At 47.4% G+C, this 17,319-nt stretch overlaps 1 protein-coding gene across 3 annotated transcripts; it reads left to right on the forward strand.

Moving 5' to 3' along the window:
* The first annotated feature begins 662 nt into the window (after positions 1 to 662).
* Positions 663 to 11,014, forward strand: TAF1C (TATA-box binding protein associated factor, RNA polymerase I subunit C). 3 transcript variants are annotated; one of them, XM_020989263.2, is made up of 15 exons: positions 663 to 1,011; positions 4,254 to 4,431; positions 5,057 to 5,150; positions 5,516 to 5,613; positions 5,708 to 5,797; positions 5,902 to 5,975; positions 6,384 to 6,622; positions 6,935 to 7,051; positions 7,193 to 7,310; positions 7,390 to 7,461; positions 7,629 to 7,764; positions 7,879 to 8,022; positions 8,153 to 8,327; positions 8,419 to 8,556; positions 8,674 to 11,014. In XM_020989263.2, exons 1-15 carry the CDS (start codon positions 689 to 691, stop codon positions 9,801 to 9,803), a joined length of 3,126 nt encoding a protein of 1,041 aa, XP_020844922.2. In that variant the 5' UTR covers positions 663 to 688; the 3' UTR covers positions 9,804 to 11,014. The 3 variants fall into 3 exon arrangements, with proteins under 3 accessions (XP_020844922.2, XP_020844923.2, XP_020844924.1); XM_020989264.2 differs by having other exon boundaries at positions 663 to 1,005; XM_020989265.2 differs by having other exon boundaries at positions 918 to 1,262.
* Positions 11,015 to 17,319: the final 6,305 nt, after the last annotated feature.

Consider the following 17,319-nt stretch of genomic DNA (forward strand, 5'->3'; position numbering starts at 1 on the left):
TTTCATGAATGAATGAACGAACGAAGGAATAGCATTTATACAGCACTATGTGCGAAGCAGCCTATAAAAGGTTTGGATTAAATCAGTCGGTAAATTAACATTGTTTGCTTAATCATCTTCTGTGTGCCAGTGGCAAAAAAGAGTCCCTGCTCTCAAGGAGCTGACAATCTAATGGTGAGCCGCTTCCAACTGCAGATCTATCATGATCCTATTTGCTTCATCACTTTGGACAACTCTCTTCTCTCTGAACCGTTTTTCCCATCTGCAAAATAGGCGTGATTCAGCACTGGCCCTTAAGTCAGGAGGACCTGAGTTCAAATGTGACCTCAGACCAAACACTAGACACTTACTAGCTGTGTGACCCTGGGCAAGTCACTTAATCCCAATTGCCAAAATAAATAAATAAATAAATGGAAAATAGGCGTAATTTCTGCACAGGGATGACGATGATGACGTAATGGTAGTGACAGTGCTTTGCATTAGCAAAATGAACGGGAACGGAAGGTGGGTGAACGTTGCAGGGGCAGTTAAAAAGGGTCAGAACTCTCCTCTCCTCCCAGAGACTCCGAGTTACTGAGAAGGCTCCTCCTCTCCAGCTCCGCGTTTCTCCTGAGGTTTTGGAATGGCCCCCGTGGGCCACCATCCACGCCGCTGATAAGGGGGCGGGACCAACCCTGCGCCGAGGAGAATGGCGGCTGCTACTTGGAGGATGAGACTCAGAAGGCCGCCATATTTCGTAAGGCAGCTGTCTCCGGGGGGAGGACTGCCGGTGCTCAGGTCTGGGGCTGGCGCCAGAGTCCTGGGAAATCCCCCGGCCGGCCACCCGTCGCCCCGCACATGCGCAGTAAGGGAGTCGTCAGTTTCCTTCGTTCTGCCGGCGTTCTTCTCCGGCTTCGCACGTGTCTGCCCGGTGGAGTTTTGGAGCCCACTCGTGGGGACTGGTGGGACCGACTTCGCGTTCGATGGAGTCACAACCACCGTTTTACACTTGAAGAAGATGAAGAGGTCTGGGTAATCTTGGCTCCCTTTTCTGCAGGGTGGGGGTCATTCAATCGGCTTCTACAGGCTAGGGGAAACTGAGGTACAGGAGGAAGCAGGTAGGGACCCGGCTAAGGTGACAAAGCCGGGATTTAGGCCCTGCTCTCAACTGCCAAGTCGGAGGTGCTTTCCATGATGGAACAGTGTTCCCGGCCCGCTTCACGAGACAGGTTGGACTAGGGTTTGAATCCCGAGTCTGCGACTGATGAGCTGTGGAACAGTGGGTAAGTTTCCTTCCCTTTCTAGGCTTTGCTTTCTTGAGGCTCTTTCGGCTCTAACATTCTCCTTCACAACCTGTCCCCTTCCTACTCTTCCAGGATTCTTGCATCTTAGTCCCCTCCGAGTACTCTGCTGTCCAGTGACTCTGGTCTCCTGGTTGTTCCTAGAATGCAGCACTCCGTCTCCCGACTCGGGGCATCTTCCCTGGCTGTCCCCCATGCTTAGAACTCTGAGCCTCTTCCTGACCTTCTGCAAGAAGCCTTTCCCAGCTTTCCTTAATATTTGCTAATTATCTCCAGTTTACTTACTCTCTTCCTCTCTCTCTTTACAGCTGGCACGTTGTCTCCACCATTAGACTCTGACGTCCTTGAAAACAGGGACTTTTGCCTTCCTTGAGAGCCCCAGTTCTGAGCACAGTGCCTGGCACGTAGTAGGCACTTAATAAATGCATACTTGACCTGACTTGCTTCCCCATCCTACCTATTTCTGCTACATTGGCTGTCTCAGTGATTCCTCATAACCAAATCTGTTCTGGATAGACTATAACCCAGGTTCTCCATAGCCCCACTCTCCCTGGATATGTCAGGCTTTTCCCTACTTCAGACATGCTCCAGCCTGATTTACCCCTTTCATTCTATATCTTTCATTCCTATCTTTAGATTCCTCAAATTTGGTCATCTGTTCTCACATGCTGACGTCTCAGTTCGCATCATCATTGACTTTCGCCATCCCACTTCAGCTACACAGCAACTGGGTCACATGTTATTATCATTCTGTATTTCCCCCAGACTGGCTCACTCAACCCCACAAACAACCCTTTACCCCACAAAATAGACTATGTTGTTGTTCAGTCATCTACCTCTTTATGACCCTGTGGATCAAACTGTGCATTTCTTGTCAAAGATATTGGAGTGCTTCACCATTTCCTTCCCTCAAGGATTAAGGCAAACAGGCTAAGTGACTTGCCCAGGGTCATACAGCTAGCATATGCCTGAGGTCAGAGTTTATCTCAGGTCTTACTGACCCCAGCACACTATCTGCTGAGCTAGCTGTCTCACTGCCTTTAGGTATTCTAGGAGTCCTATAGGCATTGGTCACTGAGCACGTGGGAATTGAGATCACCAGATGAGAGGGTATAGAAAGGATCAGAGACAGAGCCTTGAGGTACACTACAGTTAGTGGTCATTTTTTGGGTGATCCTTCAGCAAAGGAGACTGAGAAGCAATGGTCAGAGAAATAAGAGGACAACCAAAAGAGAACAGTTTCATGAAAACCCAGAGGAAAGAGTTTCCAGGAGGAGAAGGTGGTAGACAGTGCCACAGTCTGCAGAGAGGTCAAGAAGGAAGAAGACTGAGGAAAAGTTGTTAGATTTGGCATTTAAGAGATCATTGATGGGGCAGCTAGGTGGCACAGTGGATAGCGCACCGGCCTTGAAGTCAGGAAGACCTGAGTTCAAATCTGGCCTCAGACCAAACACTTGACAATTACTAGCTGTGTGACCCTAGGCAAGTCACTTAACCCCAATTGCCTTAAAAAACAGAGAGAGAGAGATCATTGATAACTTTGGAGAGTTATTTCAGTGAAATGATGAGGCCTAGAGCCAGACTGTAAAGAGTTAAGTGAGAAGAAAGGAAGTAGAGGCACTGAGAGCAGACAGACAGCTTTTGTCTAGTTTAGCCGAGAAGGGGAGGAGGTGGAATGATTGTAGGGATGGTGGTTTTTAAGACTGAGGAAGACTTGGGAGTTTGTTGGTAGCCGGGAGGAAGCCAGGAAATAGCCAGCAATTGAAGATTAGACAGAGTGGGTTGAGAGTGGGACCCCTAAGCTGGAGAAGACAGAAGGGGATGGGATAGAGGGTACCTGTGGAGGGGTTGGCCTTGGCAAGAAGGGCCTGCTCTTCATCCCAGACTGGAGGAAAGGAGGATCTAATGGGGATGATTGTTGAAAGAATATGAGATGGGGAGAAAAGGAAGGGAGCTGTCTGGGAATGGCCTCGGTTTTTTCAGCCTCTCAGTTGAAAGGGGTTGGAAACGGGTTGGGAAGCTTGAGAAAAGAAGAGAAGGTTTGGAACAGCCACCCAGGAGTGGGATAGGGAATCAATTAGGAAGGATTTTAAAGGATTGTCTTGCAGCATTGGGACGGCTGGGTGGCATGGATAGAGTGCCAGGCCTGGAATCAAGACTCATCTTTCTGAGTTCAAATTTGGCCTCAGATACTTACTAGCTTACTTACTTACTTACTAGTGACCCTGGGCAAGTCACTTAACCCTGCTTACCGCAGTTTCCTCATCTGTAAAATGAGCTGGAGGAGGAAATGGCAAACCCCTCCAGTATCTCTGCCAAGAAAACCCCAAATAGGGTCATGAAGAGTCAGATGAGACTGAAACGACTGGATGACAACAAAAGTATGTAGCATTAAAGGCCCGTCTGAGTTTAGCTAGCAGAACTCTGCAGTGGACTCAGTCTACAATTTTGTAGTCACCTCTAGCTCTTTTCAGTAGCAGCAGTAAAGGGGTTGGAGGCAGATGGGGGGGGGTCCAGGGTTAGGATTAATCTCTCAAGTAGATAATGACTTTCCACCTTGGATCACGCATAGGTAACACTTTGTATCTCTTAATGCATTTTTCAGTATTGTGCTTTTTGGTCACTTTTGTGTCTCATCCTAGACTTGAGTTTCATGGCAGCAGCAACCAGAGTTTATTTAAATTGTTTCTGCCTCAAAGAATAGCACGGCTGCTGCCTGTGTTAGGTGCTTGATAGATGGCAGCTGAATGAATAGATGAATAAACTGTGCTCGCTTCACGCTATGAGCAGGTGGACTCCTGTGACAGAGAACATTGCAGAAGACAGATTTGGCTTTGGATTCCTTTGTGCTCCCAGTAGAGAAACACTCCTTGTTACCTCTTCCCCAGGAGGTTTGTGGCCCCATGAAATCCTTTGTGCAGGGTCCTGCTGATCAGAGAAAGAAAACGTGCCCTTCTTATCTTTGTTCCACAGAAACAGACCGGAGAACTGGGCACCAGCCTACACACAGATGGATTTCCCTGACGATCTCTTTCCCACGTTCTTTTTGCCTGGTCCCCCTGGCCTGAGTGATTCCCCCGGCTCCTATCTGGCCCCTGCTTGGAGTGACTATATGCAGCTGCTGAAGCCCCCCCAGACCCAGGATCCGTCGGTAGGAGCAGCCCCAGGGCCCTTTCTGGGGAACTGTTGTTTGGACCGTACAAACGGTTCTATTCACTTCTGCTCAGCTGCAGTGGTGTCTGATGTCCTGGGCACCCCAGAGACTTGACTTGGAGAGCTTTCCCTGTCCCCAATTCCATAATAAAAAAGAATCGCATCACCTGTGCTCTCTAAAAGTCATTGGGATCGTAGATTTGGACCTGGGAGGGCTCTCTGAGACCATCTTTTCCAGCCCCCTTATTTTACAAGTAAGGAATATGAGGCCTGAAGTCACACAGCCACTAAGTGGCCCAGGTCCTCTGACTCCAAACCCATCACTGGCTCACACATTCCCTAGAGGAACAGAAAGTGTTTAGATGTAAAAGATTTGACTTAGCTCAGCAGTGGTAATTTACGAGCACTGAATGGGTCCTGGGCCTCTGGAAGTACAAGATGAGGAAACTGAGGACCAGAGAGGCAAGAAGACTTTCCCCAGGTCACACAGGCAGTAAGCAGCAAAGATGGTGCTCTGACTGTGAAGCCGATGGTCTCTTCACCGTACCACACTCCCCCCGCAAAACGGAGATTAACTTTGATGCTCCAGATGTAGACTACTGGAGTATTTCCTTGTCTCCTAGGTTAACCCACAGCATGAGGCGTCTTATGTGACGAAGTGGGGAAGATGGAGGTCTGACAGTCCTGGGCCCCTGCCCTTCCTGCGCCCCGGTGCTGGTGAGAGGTCCCTTTTTGCTGTTCCTGCCCCAACCCTGTTTGCTGATTTCTGACATACCCCCTCCCCCCAGCCCCTGCCAAGCCCTCCCTCCTGGAACCCAGCCTAAAACTCCCTCTATGGAAGCTTCATTCAGCAGCAGCTGTTTGGACCGCAGGCTCTCATCTCAAAGCCCAGCATTGTCAGACGTACACATTTCCTATTGTGGACAAGGGATTAGAATGATCCCCCTACCAGGTTCCTGGGATTGCCTTTTAGACTTTTATCTACCTTCTTAGCACCTCCTCCTAAATATGTTCTCATATTTCCTGCCCAACCCAGCTCCCTTTGCCAACCTTGGGCCCCTTCTCCCTAATTTTCCCTTCAGACCCCTGGGACTCTGAGCTGACCTCCCGAGATCTGCTCTTCCGGGGGAGACTGAGGCATCCATTCGGGGCCAAAGCAACGATAGATGTTATAGATCAGGTGAGCGGGCATGGAGTCTTTCAAGGGTTCCTCTGGGCTGTGATCTTGGCGCTTGTGATCTGTGGTCACTGTCCTTGTCTCTGTCCCTCATCAGCTCAACCAGTTCTTGAGGGATCACGGGGACATTGCCTTCGGGCCCCTAGGAAAGCTGCTGCAGGAGAATTTTAACCTGGGAGAACCAAAGGTAAATTTGAGTGCTGGACAACTGATAAAAGTGACCTCCCGATGACATGGGGAGGTGATGGCAGGCTGGCCAGGGGCAAGAAGTAACTGAAGTGTTCTCTGCAGAAATCCCGCAAGGGCAGGACGGTGATGAATGCAGAACGATTGCTCCAGGACCTCGGTGGACATCAACCCAAGGGGCAAGTGACCTAAGGAGAAGAAAAGGGAGGAGTGGGGGTTTGGGGTTAGTCGAGAAACAAGGGTTAGTCAAAACTAGGTGGTTGTAGGATTGGGAAGAAGGGAGAGTTTGGAGGTGGGACCAGAATATCCCCCAGCTATCTACCAGCTTTCTCCTTAGTTGCCCTCCTGGGCTAACTCAGTGGCTACAATGGAAGCCCTGGAGTCAGAGGACCTGGGTTCAAGTCCCAGCTGTGACATGTATCAGTTGTGTGACTCTGAGCCTTAGTTTCCTCATCTGTAAAATGGGGATAATAATCCTTACACAGCCTACCTTGAAAGGTTGCTGTAAGAAAAGTGCTTTGTGTTCCTTTCTGTGTTTTGGAAATGGTGATCTGGTATTATTTTTAATGGGATCTTTCCTCTCCCAGGTGCCCCTGGGCGCACCTGAGCACCCGTCAGCGACGGTTCTCCCTCCTGGGGGGCACGGTGCTGGGTGAGGAAGTGGAAGGTCTGCTTGGGGGGCTGCTGCATGAGGAACTGGAGGGCCGCTGGAAGGAGCTGCTGCTGGATGAAGCCTCTACGGGCGGGGCTCTCGGTTGGGTCCCAGGGGCCAAACCCCATGTTGGGCAGCTGGTCTACCCTGCCGGGCGAGCCTATGACCAGCTGAGTATCCCTGTGTGGGAAGGAGGGAGGACACTGGCTTATCCTCTCTGGCCAGGGACTTATTCCCTGAGGGGGGAAGGAGAAGGGTACAGGAAGCCTGAGGGGGAAAGGAGAGGGGTACAGGAAGCCTGAGAGGGACCAGCTCTGGGGCTAATGAGCCTGAAGTGAGCTGGCCAGATGTAGAATGCTCAATCCGTGATCCAAGTACCTGAGTGGGATTTCAGGCTCTATTAAAATGGCTTAGAAGACATGGTTTCAAAGATCTTTTCTAGACGTTGGTCCTAAATTTTAAAGACTGCCTTAACTAGCTGCTCAGATTTCCAGAAGGTAAAGCTGTCCCCCACCAGCGAGCCCCAGGCCCTTGGAGACCCAACTCGCATCTTGCTCCGGGGACCAGTCCGGCAGGTGGTGACCCGCACAGTCCAGGAGGAAGGTGAGACCTAGAAACCTCTCGTTCAATGGCCCCGTTTTCCACCCCTGAGCCTGCACTGATTTGGCTCCTGGTGTCCCTTGCCCCCAATCCCAGCCAGTAGAGAGTGGGACTGTTTTCAGCTAACCCCTACGCTCTCCTCAGCTCTGGTGGCTGTCCGCTCTGATCATCACTGTGCTGTGTGGAAGATCAGTCGTCAAGGGCATCCCGAGCCCCTGCAGGTGCTGGGTATGGAGAAGGGAGCCACAGGGATCAGCCTCAGGTGAGGTGGGCACCTGGGATGTGTACCACAGACAGGGAAGGGGATGCCCATGCTGACATCCCTCACTCCCTCCCTGCAGCCCTCATCTTCCCGGAGAGCTGGCAGTCTGCAGTCGCTCGGGAGCTGTGTGTCTCTGGAGCCCCCAGAATGGGTAATGTTTACCCCTAGGTCAGATCTGACCAGCCTCCCCTGATGCCCCGCTCCAAAGGCTTTCCCAGGCCTGGCTGCCATCATCCTCAGTCAGACACACCCCAAGTAAGTCTGGGCGTCTTCCTGTTAGCCATGAAGAGTAAGGCACATTCTCCTTCTCTTCCCAAGGCTGCAGCAAATACACAAGGACCCTGAGACCCTTGTGTTCAAGGACCCCTCTTCGTGGCGCTGGGCAGACTTCACCGCTCACCCCCGGATGCTGACTGTCGCTGACCGCACTGGAGTCAGACTCACAGACGTTCGGGTACGGGGTCAGGCTGGTAATTCTCACTGACCATATAGGGTATCAGGGGTGTCGATGGGGGCGCAGGCTCTGGGGCACAGGGATGTGACCTTTCGTCCGTGTCTCTGACCTCAGGGTCCCTCAGACTGTGGTGAGCTCCTTTTCCGTGTAGGGGCTGAAGCCTCGTGTCAACGAGGGGAGCGGATCTTATTGGCTCAGTACTTGGGGACGTCCAGTCCTCTCTCCCTGAGTCCCACCCTCCATCTCATCTGTACCCAGGTAAGGGAGATTCTCCCGTGCAGATGCCTTGCTCTCATCCCAATGGCCCTTCCCCCATTCCCCAAAGTTTCCAGGGCGTGTACACGCAGAGTGGGTGCTGCCCGCCTGACTTGAGTCACGCTTCCCCCAGTTCTCTCTCTACCTGCTGGACGAGCGTCTGCCTCTTGTCCCAATGATGAAGTGGACCCACGCGCTCATGTCTCCTCCACTGCTGGCTCAGCTCCTGCCCCCACCCCGTCCGGGGGCGCCTCTTCCCTTGCTGCTCGGGGGACTTGGGGGTCACCTGCGGATGTTGCATCTCTCAGGTGAGGTCTGAGGCTGGGACCAGCGGGAAGCCCGTGGCGGCGCTTGGGCTGGTGTCTCTGGCCCACTCCCCGCCCTCCCGTCTTTCCCCAGGAGGGTCCAGTCGCAGCCCTCAGCTGGCAGCACCACCGCAGTCACTGCCTTCGCTCGGCGACTCGCTCCCTGGCTTCCCGGTCCTCGAGCCGCACGGTCAGCAGCTCCTGCAGGAGCGTCTCAAGGCCCCCCTCACAGGCATGTCGAGGGATGTGCTGATGAGGGGGTGGGGATTGGGATGTTTCGAGGTTGGTGGGCTGCTGTCCAAGTTCGACAGCTCGGGATCTGAGGTCCTCTTCACTGGGCTTTCCCCAGGCTTGACTGCTGTCGTACCACCACGCTGTCCCAGTCCCACCATGCTGCTGTTCCAACTCTCAGCCGCCGGAGATGTTTTTTATCAGCGTCTCTGGCTCCAGCCAGACACCACTTCCACAAATGCTGACTCTCTCCAAGATAGTAACTCTTCCACTGACCACGCTGATGACCCAGAGCTCGATTCTCACGACCAGACCTCTGCTCTGCCGTCCTTGGACGCAGCTCCTGACCCCGGTGCTGCTTCCTGGAATCCACGGGCTGTTGCGTGCTGCCGCCGTTGGCTGAAGACCCTGCTGCAGGTTCCCCAAGCTCTCCCCTCTTGGACACCCCCTACTTTCTCCCAACGCTATCTCCGATGGTTGAAGGATGAAGACAAAGGGAAGGTCCGAGAGGGCCTCCGGGCCGCCATGACTGAAGGCCGGCTGCTGCAACAAGGGGACCTGGGACCCCTCCCTCCCTCAGAGCCTCCCCCTGCACACGAGCCCTTTGGTCCTGAGGACAAGTTGACCGAACGTTTGGAAGCCTCCTGGGAGGGGAAGGGAGCCATTTGGTGGGACAGCCAGCAAGGCGGCAGCCAGGTACCTAGAAAGCGGCAGTCACGGGAGAAGAGGCGGACCCAGCTCTCCAGCTCTTTCTCGTCTGTCAGAACCACCTCTGACTTCTCTGACGTCGACGGTCACCATGAGGCTCCTAGCCCCCTCCACAGGACATCTGAAGCTTCTCAGTCTCTGGAGCTGTCTCAGGAGCCGTGGGCCCGGAGCGTACCCCGTGAACGGCGACAGACGCTTCGAGACTATCTTGCAGTCCTCCCTCCTCTAGACTCAGGAAGCCGCTCTACCCCCCAATCCCAGAATCCAAGCAGCCAGAACTTCCCCACCTCTGAGCAGGGGAGGTGCTCAGTGCCACGCTCCCAGAATCCAAGGACCCAGACCCTCCTCTCTCCCCACCCAGGGAGCTCCTCTGCCCCCTGCACACAAAATCCAAATAGTCAGAGCCTCTTCTCCCCTGACCCAGGGTTCAGCTCTGTGTTCCACTCCCAGAATTCAAGCATCCAGAGCCTGCCCTCCCGACACACTCCTTCCCTTGCAGGCTCACAACCGCTCAAGAAGAAACCCCGCATGGGCTTCTGAGGACTTTTGTGGATCATAGGATCCCCAGAAATCCCTGGACCTCATAGGATTGTAGCTTTAGACTAGAAGGAATCTAGTCCAGCTTCCTTGTTTCACAGATGAGGAAACTGAGGCCCAGAAAGATTTGCACAAGCGTTAAAGATCATTACCCAATGCTACCTCCTTATTACCTTGCAGAATTGATGAAGTTCACTCTGTCTGGCTCTACCGTCAGGGAGTTGGACCAACCTTGGTGTTCAGGAAAAGTTTTCAGCTCACTTTGCCCGGAAGAGTCCGCATCTGGCCCATTTGCTTTATATAATACTCTTTGAGTTCATGGGAGATCACTGGAAGGCAGCCTACCCTCACTTTGTGCCCTGGTTCTGACACTTTCAGTAACTATACCATTTGGCCTTGGGTATTTCTTTTTCACAGTGGCCAAAGCCAAATGAGGAAGAGTCCCTCTGCTGTTGGCCATGATATTGAGCATCGTGATGCCCCTGAGCCAGTGCATGAAGCTTTTTAAAAGGGCGGCACTCAGCCTCAAGAAAAGTCTCAGTTTCACCAGGGAAAATAGATATCTTTGAAGGAGGGACTTTGAAGGCCAGGCTGAGGAGTGTGAGTGAGAAGCCATCTCGTAGCTGCTGGCTCGGGTTTCTCCATTGACATCAACTCAATTTCCAAACTCTGAAGCTTTAAAATTTAAAATTTTCTACTGTTCGCTAACTCCCTTCTTCCGAATGAGCTGCTAATCCCTTCACTGTGACCTTCAAGCTAATGAATACATAATCGAGACTCAGAACTTCCCACATTCCAACTTTCAAGCTCATCGATCTCCTTATGTGTCTAAGCTGATCATCTGTACTCTTGGATATCACCAGAGGCTGATAATAGGGAAAAGCTGAGATATGTGGGGGCGGGGGGCTGTAACTTAAAAGTATAGAATTTTACTGGGGGGGAGGGGAAGGTCTTCATTATATGAATATATAATGCCTTAAAGAAGCCAAAGGAATATAAGTTAAAAACTAAGTTATGTGTTTGTTGTCACGTGGAATATTTTGCAAGGAACTGACTGATGTATCAAAAGATAGAGATAAAGACACTTCTCTGGAAGAAAAGTATAAGCTGAATTTGGGGCAGGGGGAACCCTTATGGACAGACTTATATCTATTTATATTTCTCAGTGTTTTCTACATAAAAAGTACCAAATAAATATTTGCTGATTAATGACAGGGCTGGTCATGTAAGGCTTTTTTTTTTTAATGATCTGATGAAAGAAATTCCCAAGTAACTACAAAATACATAAAATAATTGGTATATAACATAACACTCTATATGGCTAAGGACAAATAATTGAAGAGTTAGTTCATCATTGGGCCATTCCAATATAATAAAAATTCTACTTAGATTACAGATTTAATGCAATTCCAGTCAGCTCAAAAAGGCGCAACTTTGATGAAGTCCAACAGCCAACCTTGGACAGACTGTACCATCATCTCGATTGAGAGGTTGGGGACTGTGGGCCTGGAATATCGCTTACATGCTGTGTTGTTTGGTTTTGCTGATGTGGTTTTTCTGTTGTCGTTCCCCTGTCAGGGAGAGGGGAAAGGGGCATGTGAGAGCCCAGAGTGGGAATAGGGGAGAGGGCCTGAGAGCTGGAATCAAACACTGACCTAATCCAGGCAACTTGAACAGGCAGCTGCCCGCTCCTCCAAGAGAAAAAGTAATGGGAGGGGGGAATTTCAGGGAAGAATAGTGGGAAATAAGATGGAAAAAGCCAAAGGAACTGATAAAACTTAAAAGGGAAACCCAGCAATACATGGATACAACTATGATAATGTGAATTGAAGTAAATGTTTTGGTAGGGAGAGGCCCCATCAAAATCTCAAAGCTAGTAGAAAACATTCTAGCTAGTGAAATGCCAAACCCATGTGGAAAACTACAGAAAGAACTTGAGATGCTCTGTGTGTAAACTGAGAAGTAACAAATGAGCTTCAATGCAGGCAAGAATAAGATAACAGCCAACTACCATTACCTTGCTCTGTCTTTGAGCAAGTCAAAATGTTTTATTTTAGATTACGTTTCTTTACCTGAACAAAGGAGTTGTAGATCTTCCAAACTTGTGCTCTGCTGATGGACTCATCCTTTATTCAGAAATGAGCTTAATAATGTTAATGATAGCTAGCATTTATTATATTATTATGTAATATATTATATTATTATATATTTATTATATTATTGTAATAGATCTGAGTTCAGATCCAGCCTCAGATACTTGCTCCTGTGTGACCTTGGGCAAGTCAGCTAATCCATTTTTGTTCCTCATCTATAAACAGGACACATAGGAGAATGAAATGACAAACCACTCCAGTGGTTTTTCCAAGAACTCCCCATGGACAACGTCCATGGGGCCACCTAGAGTCAAACACGACTGAATGACAAAAGCATTTATTTAATGCTTTATGGTGCATGACGTGCTATACATGTGTCTCATTTGATCTTCACCAGTCCTAGGAGGTGGGTGCTCTTATTATCTCCACTTGTAGCAAGAGCTTTGCTGAACCTACTTGCCTGAAGGATGGAGGTGATATAGGAGAGAGTGTGACCCTAGATGTTGGAGGGAAATGTTTTGTAATTTCTATTCTTAATACATCTCAGTAAATATACCTTTATAAGAGCTAATTAATAATAATTGGTTATACACATATTGGTTATAAATCTCTCCCTCAATACAATGTAAGCTCCTTGCGGGTAGGGACTTTTTCACTTTTGTCTTTGTATCCCCCCAGTGCCTAGCACTGTGACGGGTTTGATTCAGTAGCTTCTGGCTTCTAATGCTCAACATTCTCAGATTTTTCTTTCTATAGCAATAGTGGGTGATTCTTCAACCTAATCAAGGAACAACTATTCAATCTTCTTTAAAGAAATAAAACCTCTAAAAGGAGAGGAATCATTATTCAATAAAAATAGTCAAGAAAATTGGATACCAATATGGCAAGAAATTAGTTTATAGCCATGCTTTATGCCATACATTATGATAAATTCTAGTTGGATGTATTCTATAATTTTATCAGTCACAAAATTGGAAGAAAAAAAATAATAAGGAAATAAAGAGACAGTGCCAGAGCTGAGTAACAATGGCCATGAGGAGGTGGTGTCCTTAGCTCCATCCTGGATTTAAGGAGGGGAGTTGGAGAAAAGTGGGCGGGATAATCATAGCACCTCCATTCCAGGGGGGCTGTGAGCATCAAATGAGATTGTTCCTCTGTCCCTCTCCTTTCTTATCGTGGGTGGTCCAGATGAGAGGCAAGCAATGAAGGAGGTGGTCACAGAGTTTTGAGGGAGGGGCATGTAGCTCTGCCATCCCAATGGACTGGAACCAGTCAGGGAAAAATTTGCACAGGCACCTACAGGACAGTTAACTCTCACCACATAGGCAAAATGGGTAATTATAAAAAACAAAATAATTTTATGATAGGAAAAGCAATGCTTCCAAAGAAAAAAAGAAAAGAGACTGAGAAAAATAACTATTAAATGTCACAGATTTTGAGCAGGAGACCTGAGAAGTCATTTAGTACAACTACCTCATTTTACAGATGAGGAAACTGAGGCCCATGGAAGTTAAGTGACTTGCCCAAGGTCACAGAGGTAGTAGATGATGGGAGTGAGATATGAAGCCATTTCCAAATCTAGTGCTGATTCTACTGTGCCATACTACCTCTTCTGAATCTTGATATCCAGAATCTCAAAAGTACCTGATTGAAATTTATGGCGATATTCATTCTCCAATGGAAAACCAGTCAAGGAGTGTGAAGAGACCATTGTTGAATCATCGTCAATCTTTGCACATTGAATTCCTATGGATCCTTTTAAGTCCAACTCTGTGAAGCATAATTATGGAATCTATAAATTAGCATCTCAGAGGCCATGCAGTCTGCTACGGACGTGAGAAGTGCTTACCCAGCCTTCGCTTGGAGACCCCTAGCGAAATTGTCTCCCAAGGCATCCCAATCTGCTTATGGATAACTTGTCATTAGGAAGATTTTCCTGCATCTAACCCATGCTGCTCCTAGATCTGCCCTCTGGGACCAAGCAGAGAAAGTCTGATTGGACACAGACTGGTTATCTCCCTACTTCTGTCTTCCTCCTTCCCTCCCCCCCCAAAAAAAAAGTCTTTTCCAGGCCAAACATCCCCAGTTTCTCCTCATATGGTATACCTCAAGGTTCTTCACTCTTCTAATTGTCCTCCTTTGCATGATGGATAAAACCTGTGGTATACGAGGACAAAAGGGAAAAGGGCCTCCCCAAAGGACTTTATATTATTCTGGAAGCTGGAATTGAGACACATAAATACAAAACATATACAATGTAATTTCTTTTTATTTTTATTTTGGAGGCAATTGCAGTTAAGTGACTTGCCCAGGGTTATGCAGCTAGCAAATCTGAGGCTGTATTTAAACTCAGGTCCTCCTGACGCCAGGGCTGGTACTCTGTTCACTGCACCACACCTCGCTGCCCCAAAAATATATAAAATGTAATTTCAAGAAGAAAGTACAATTAACAAGGTGATCAGGAAGGGCCTCAGGTAGGAGCTAAGCTGTGCTTTGAAGGAAACTTGGAATTTTAGACAGTAGACAGTAGAGAGCCATTGAAGATTTTTTGAATAGGAGAGCAAAATGGTGAGATTTATGTTCTAGAAGTATCAGTATGGCAGTCATGTCAACTAGTGGTATCAAACTCAAACAAAAGCAGAGGCCACGAAACCATACGTAGGAATCCCTGTGGGTTGCATATTGACTTAGAAAACCACACATTTATATATATATATATATATATATATATTTTTTTTTTTTTTTTCTTGATACATCAGTCACATAGGCACTATATTTTAATCTGGTTTTAGCTGCACTCTGGACCATTGTGGGCTACATGTGACTGCCCATTTGACATCTCTGATATAGGTGACAGTTCGGAGAGCAGAGGAGATTGAAGCTGAAAGAGCAATCCTGAGGCTATTACAGTGGCTCAGTGGAGAGTGGTCAAGATCTGACCTAGACGTTGGGTGAGTGGGGAGATGAGGCTAGATGCAAGGGATGTGGGAGTAACTAAATTTGGCAAATGATTGGATGTGGATGGGAAAGAGTCAGCTGTCATTCTATATTCAATGTTAAAAAAAATTTGATAAGTGGCATCTATGCCAGCAGTTTATGTAAATAGGTAGAAATATGTAAAATTTATATGAAATTTTATATGAAATTTATGTAAATAGGTAGAAATATGTAAAAATGCATATGAAATTTTATATGAAATTTATGTAAATAGATAGAAATATGTAAAAATTTACATGAAATAGCAATCAGATCACTGAAACACTCCACTAGAGACCTCTTTCTAAGTTGACACAAAACCAGTAATTACTGAGTCTGGCCGTTCAACTAGTTTTGAACTCACCTAATTACTACCATCTACACCATATCTCTCCTCTGCCACAAGATTATCAGGAGAGACTTTGTCAAAGGCTTTGCTAAGTCAACTATTTTTCTACAGCATACTCCTGCTCTACCAGTCCAGAAACCCTATCAAAAAGGAAATTAATATATTATGATGTGTCTCCAAAAGTTCCTGCTAGCTCTTTGTGATCCCAGCACCCTTATGTAGGTAAATATCTACTGATTGTCCCTTTAATTTTGTCTTCTAGAACTTTGCCAGGAGCCCCAGGTTGAATTCACTGACCTTTAGTTTGCAGATTTCACTTTCTTTTTTTGAAAATTGGGACATTTGGTCTTTTCCGATTCTGCAGTGTCTTTTTCATTTGACATAATCTCTTTTTCTCTTAAAAATAAGTTTATTTTTACATGCATTTATAATCTGACCCTCCAACTACTCCCCCCACCCCCACTGAACAACAACAAAAATGAAACCCAGAACCTTCATCATAGGCATGAATAGTCCAGCAAAACAAATTCCTCAATTGACCATTTCTGCTCTGTATTTTAAGGCCATCACCTCTCTAGAGAGAGGTAAATAGCATGTTTCACTTTCAGTCCTTGGTGTATCAAGACGAGAATTCTAGTCTCTTTCAAAGTTTCTTTCAAAGATCATTGAAAATGACTTGGCTATGGCATCTACTGGTTTTTCAGTACCCTGGGAGCAAGTTCATCTGTGTCTGGTACTTTGAACTTGGATCAAAGATTGTTAAGTGCTCTTTGTCTTCCTCTTATCCTTGGTACTAGCTCCCTGTTCACTGGTTTTGTTCTGACTTTTCTAGTCCAAAGTTCATTTTCCTTGTTAGAGAAAACAAGCAAAGTGAAAGTTGAGAATCTTCATCTTTTCTGTTATATAACCATCATCCCACCCATCCTAAGCAGTGATCCTGGCCTTCTTTAATCTTTTCCATAATATAGCTTAAAAACAAAAGAAGCCAACAAACCTCTTTTTATTGTCTGAGCCATCTTTCCTCAACAGCCTCATCTCACCCTGAACTTTACTATTCCTTTTATTATTTTTATAGAATCATGGACTGGAATTTAACAATATCTTGAAGGACCAATGACACCAATTGACACAGTGCATTTTTTTTTAATCCAAAAAGTAAAGAAAGTAAAGGATAAAAATTTTTATTTCAGAGTCAAATTCTAATTTGTGTTTGTGCATCCATCGACCCATCTGGTCTTTCTGGTGCTAAACGTCCTTGTAGGCAAGGACTATTTAGCTCCTTGTCATTGTGTCCATAGCTCGTAGCACATCCCGGAGCATAGTATGCATTTAGTAAATGCTTGTTGAACCACTGAGTGGATTATGCTCTGATTGTGTCACTTAACTTGGTTGTCTTCTGTTGATGTCTTTCATGTAACAGGAGGACTGGGCAACAAAGGCCCAGGTCAGAGACTATCTAGAGGGGTCTCTGCCTGCTGGCAACCCACACAGGTGCTTGGGGAACCTGTTTGTGAAAGTATGTGATGATCTGGAATGCCCCAATTCCAAACACACGCAGATGTTTTATAACCGTGGGCTGTCTGCTCACTGCATGCTGTAGGAAAAAGGAGGAAAAGGGGCTTTTGATTGAAACTGGAACTGCTAAGATGGCCTTTTGGATGCACCAACTGGCCGTATAGAGTCTATCTCTTTCCTGGTAGTGATCAAGTAAAGACGGACTCCTAAGCCTCTGAGTGGAGAGAGGCCATACACCATTATCTCCCCTCCAAACCTGAGGCGCGGCCATGAATGGATGGATTGTTGGTTTTCTGTTACTGTGAAGCTTCACTCTTTCCTGCTTTTAGGTGAATAAGTGTAGGAGATGGAACAGACTGATCTTGTGAGCTTGGAAAGGTCAGAGGAGTAACCAAAAGTCCAAGAAATGGAGTCCATATAAATGTGATGGCAGTCATGGCCAATGTGGCAACCTTCTTCAATCAGGCTATAAATAGTTTGCCTTCAGAAGTGAAACTTGGTGGGATGGATGAATAGCGAGCACTTTAAATTTGAGCTCACTCTCACTAAGTGGTAGAGAGGAGAATGTGACCCAGCTTAGAAGATA

Source organism: Phascolarctos cinereus, unplaced genomic scaffold, assembly GCF_003287225.1.
Source record: "Phascolarctos cinereus isolate Bilbo 61053 unplaced genomic scaffold, phaCin_HiC Scaffold_2;HRSCAF=192, whole genome shotgun sequence".
Lineage (NCBI taxonomy): Eukaryota > Metazoa > Chordata > Mammalia > Diprotodontia > Phascolarctidae > Phascolarctos > Phascolarctos cinereus.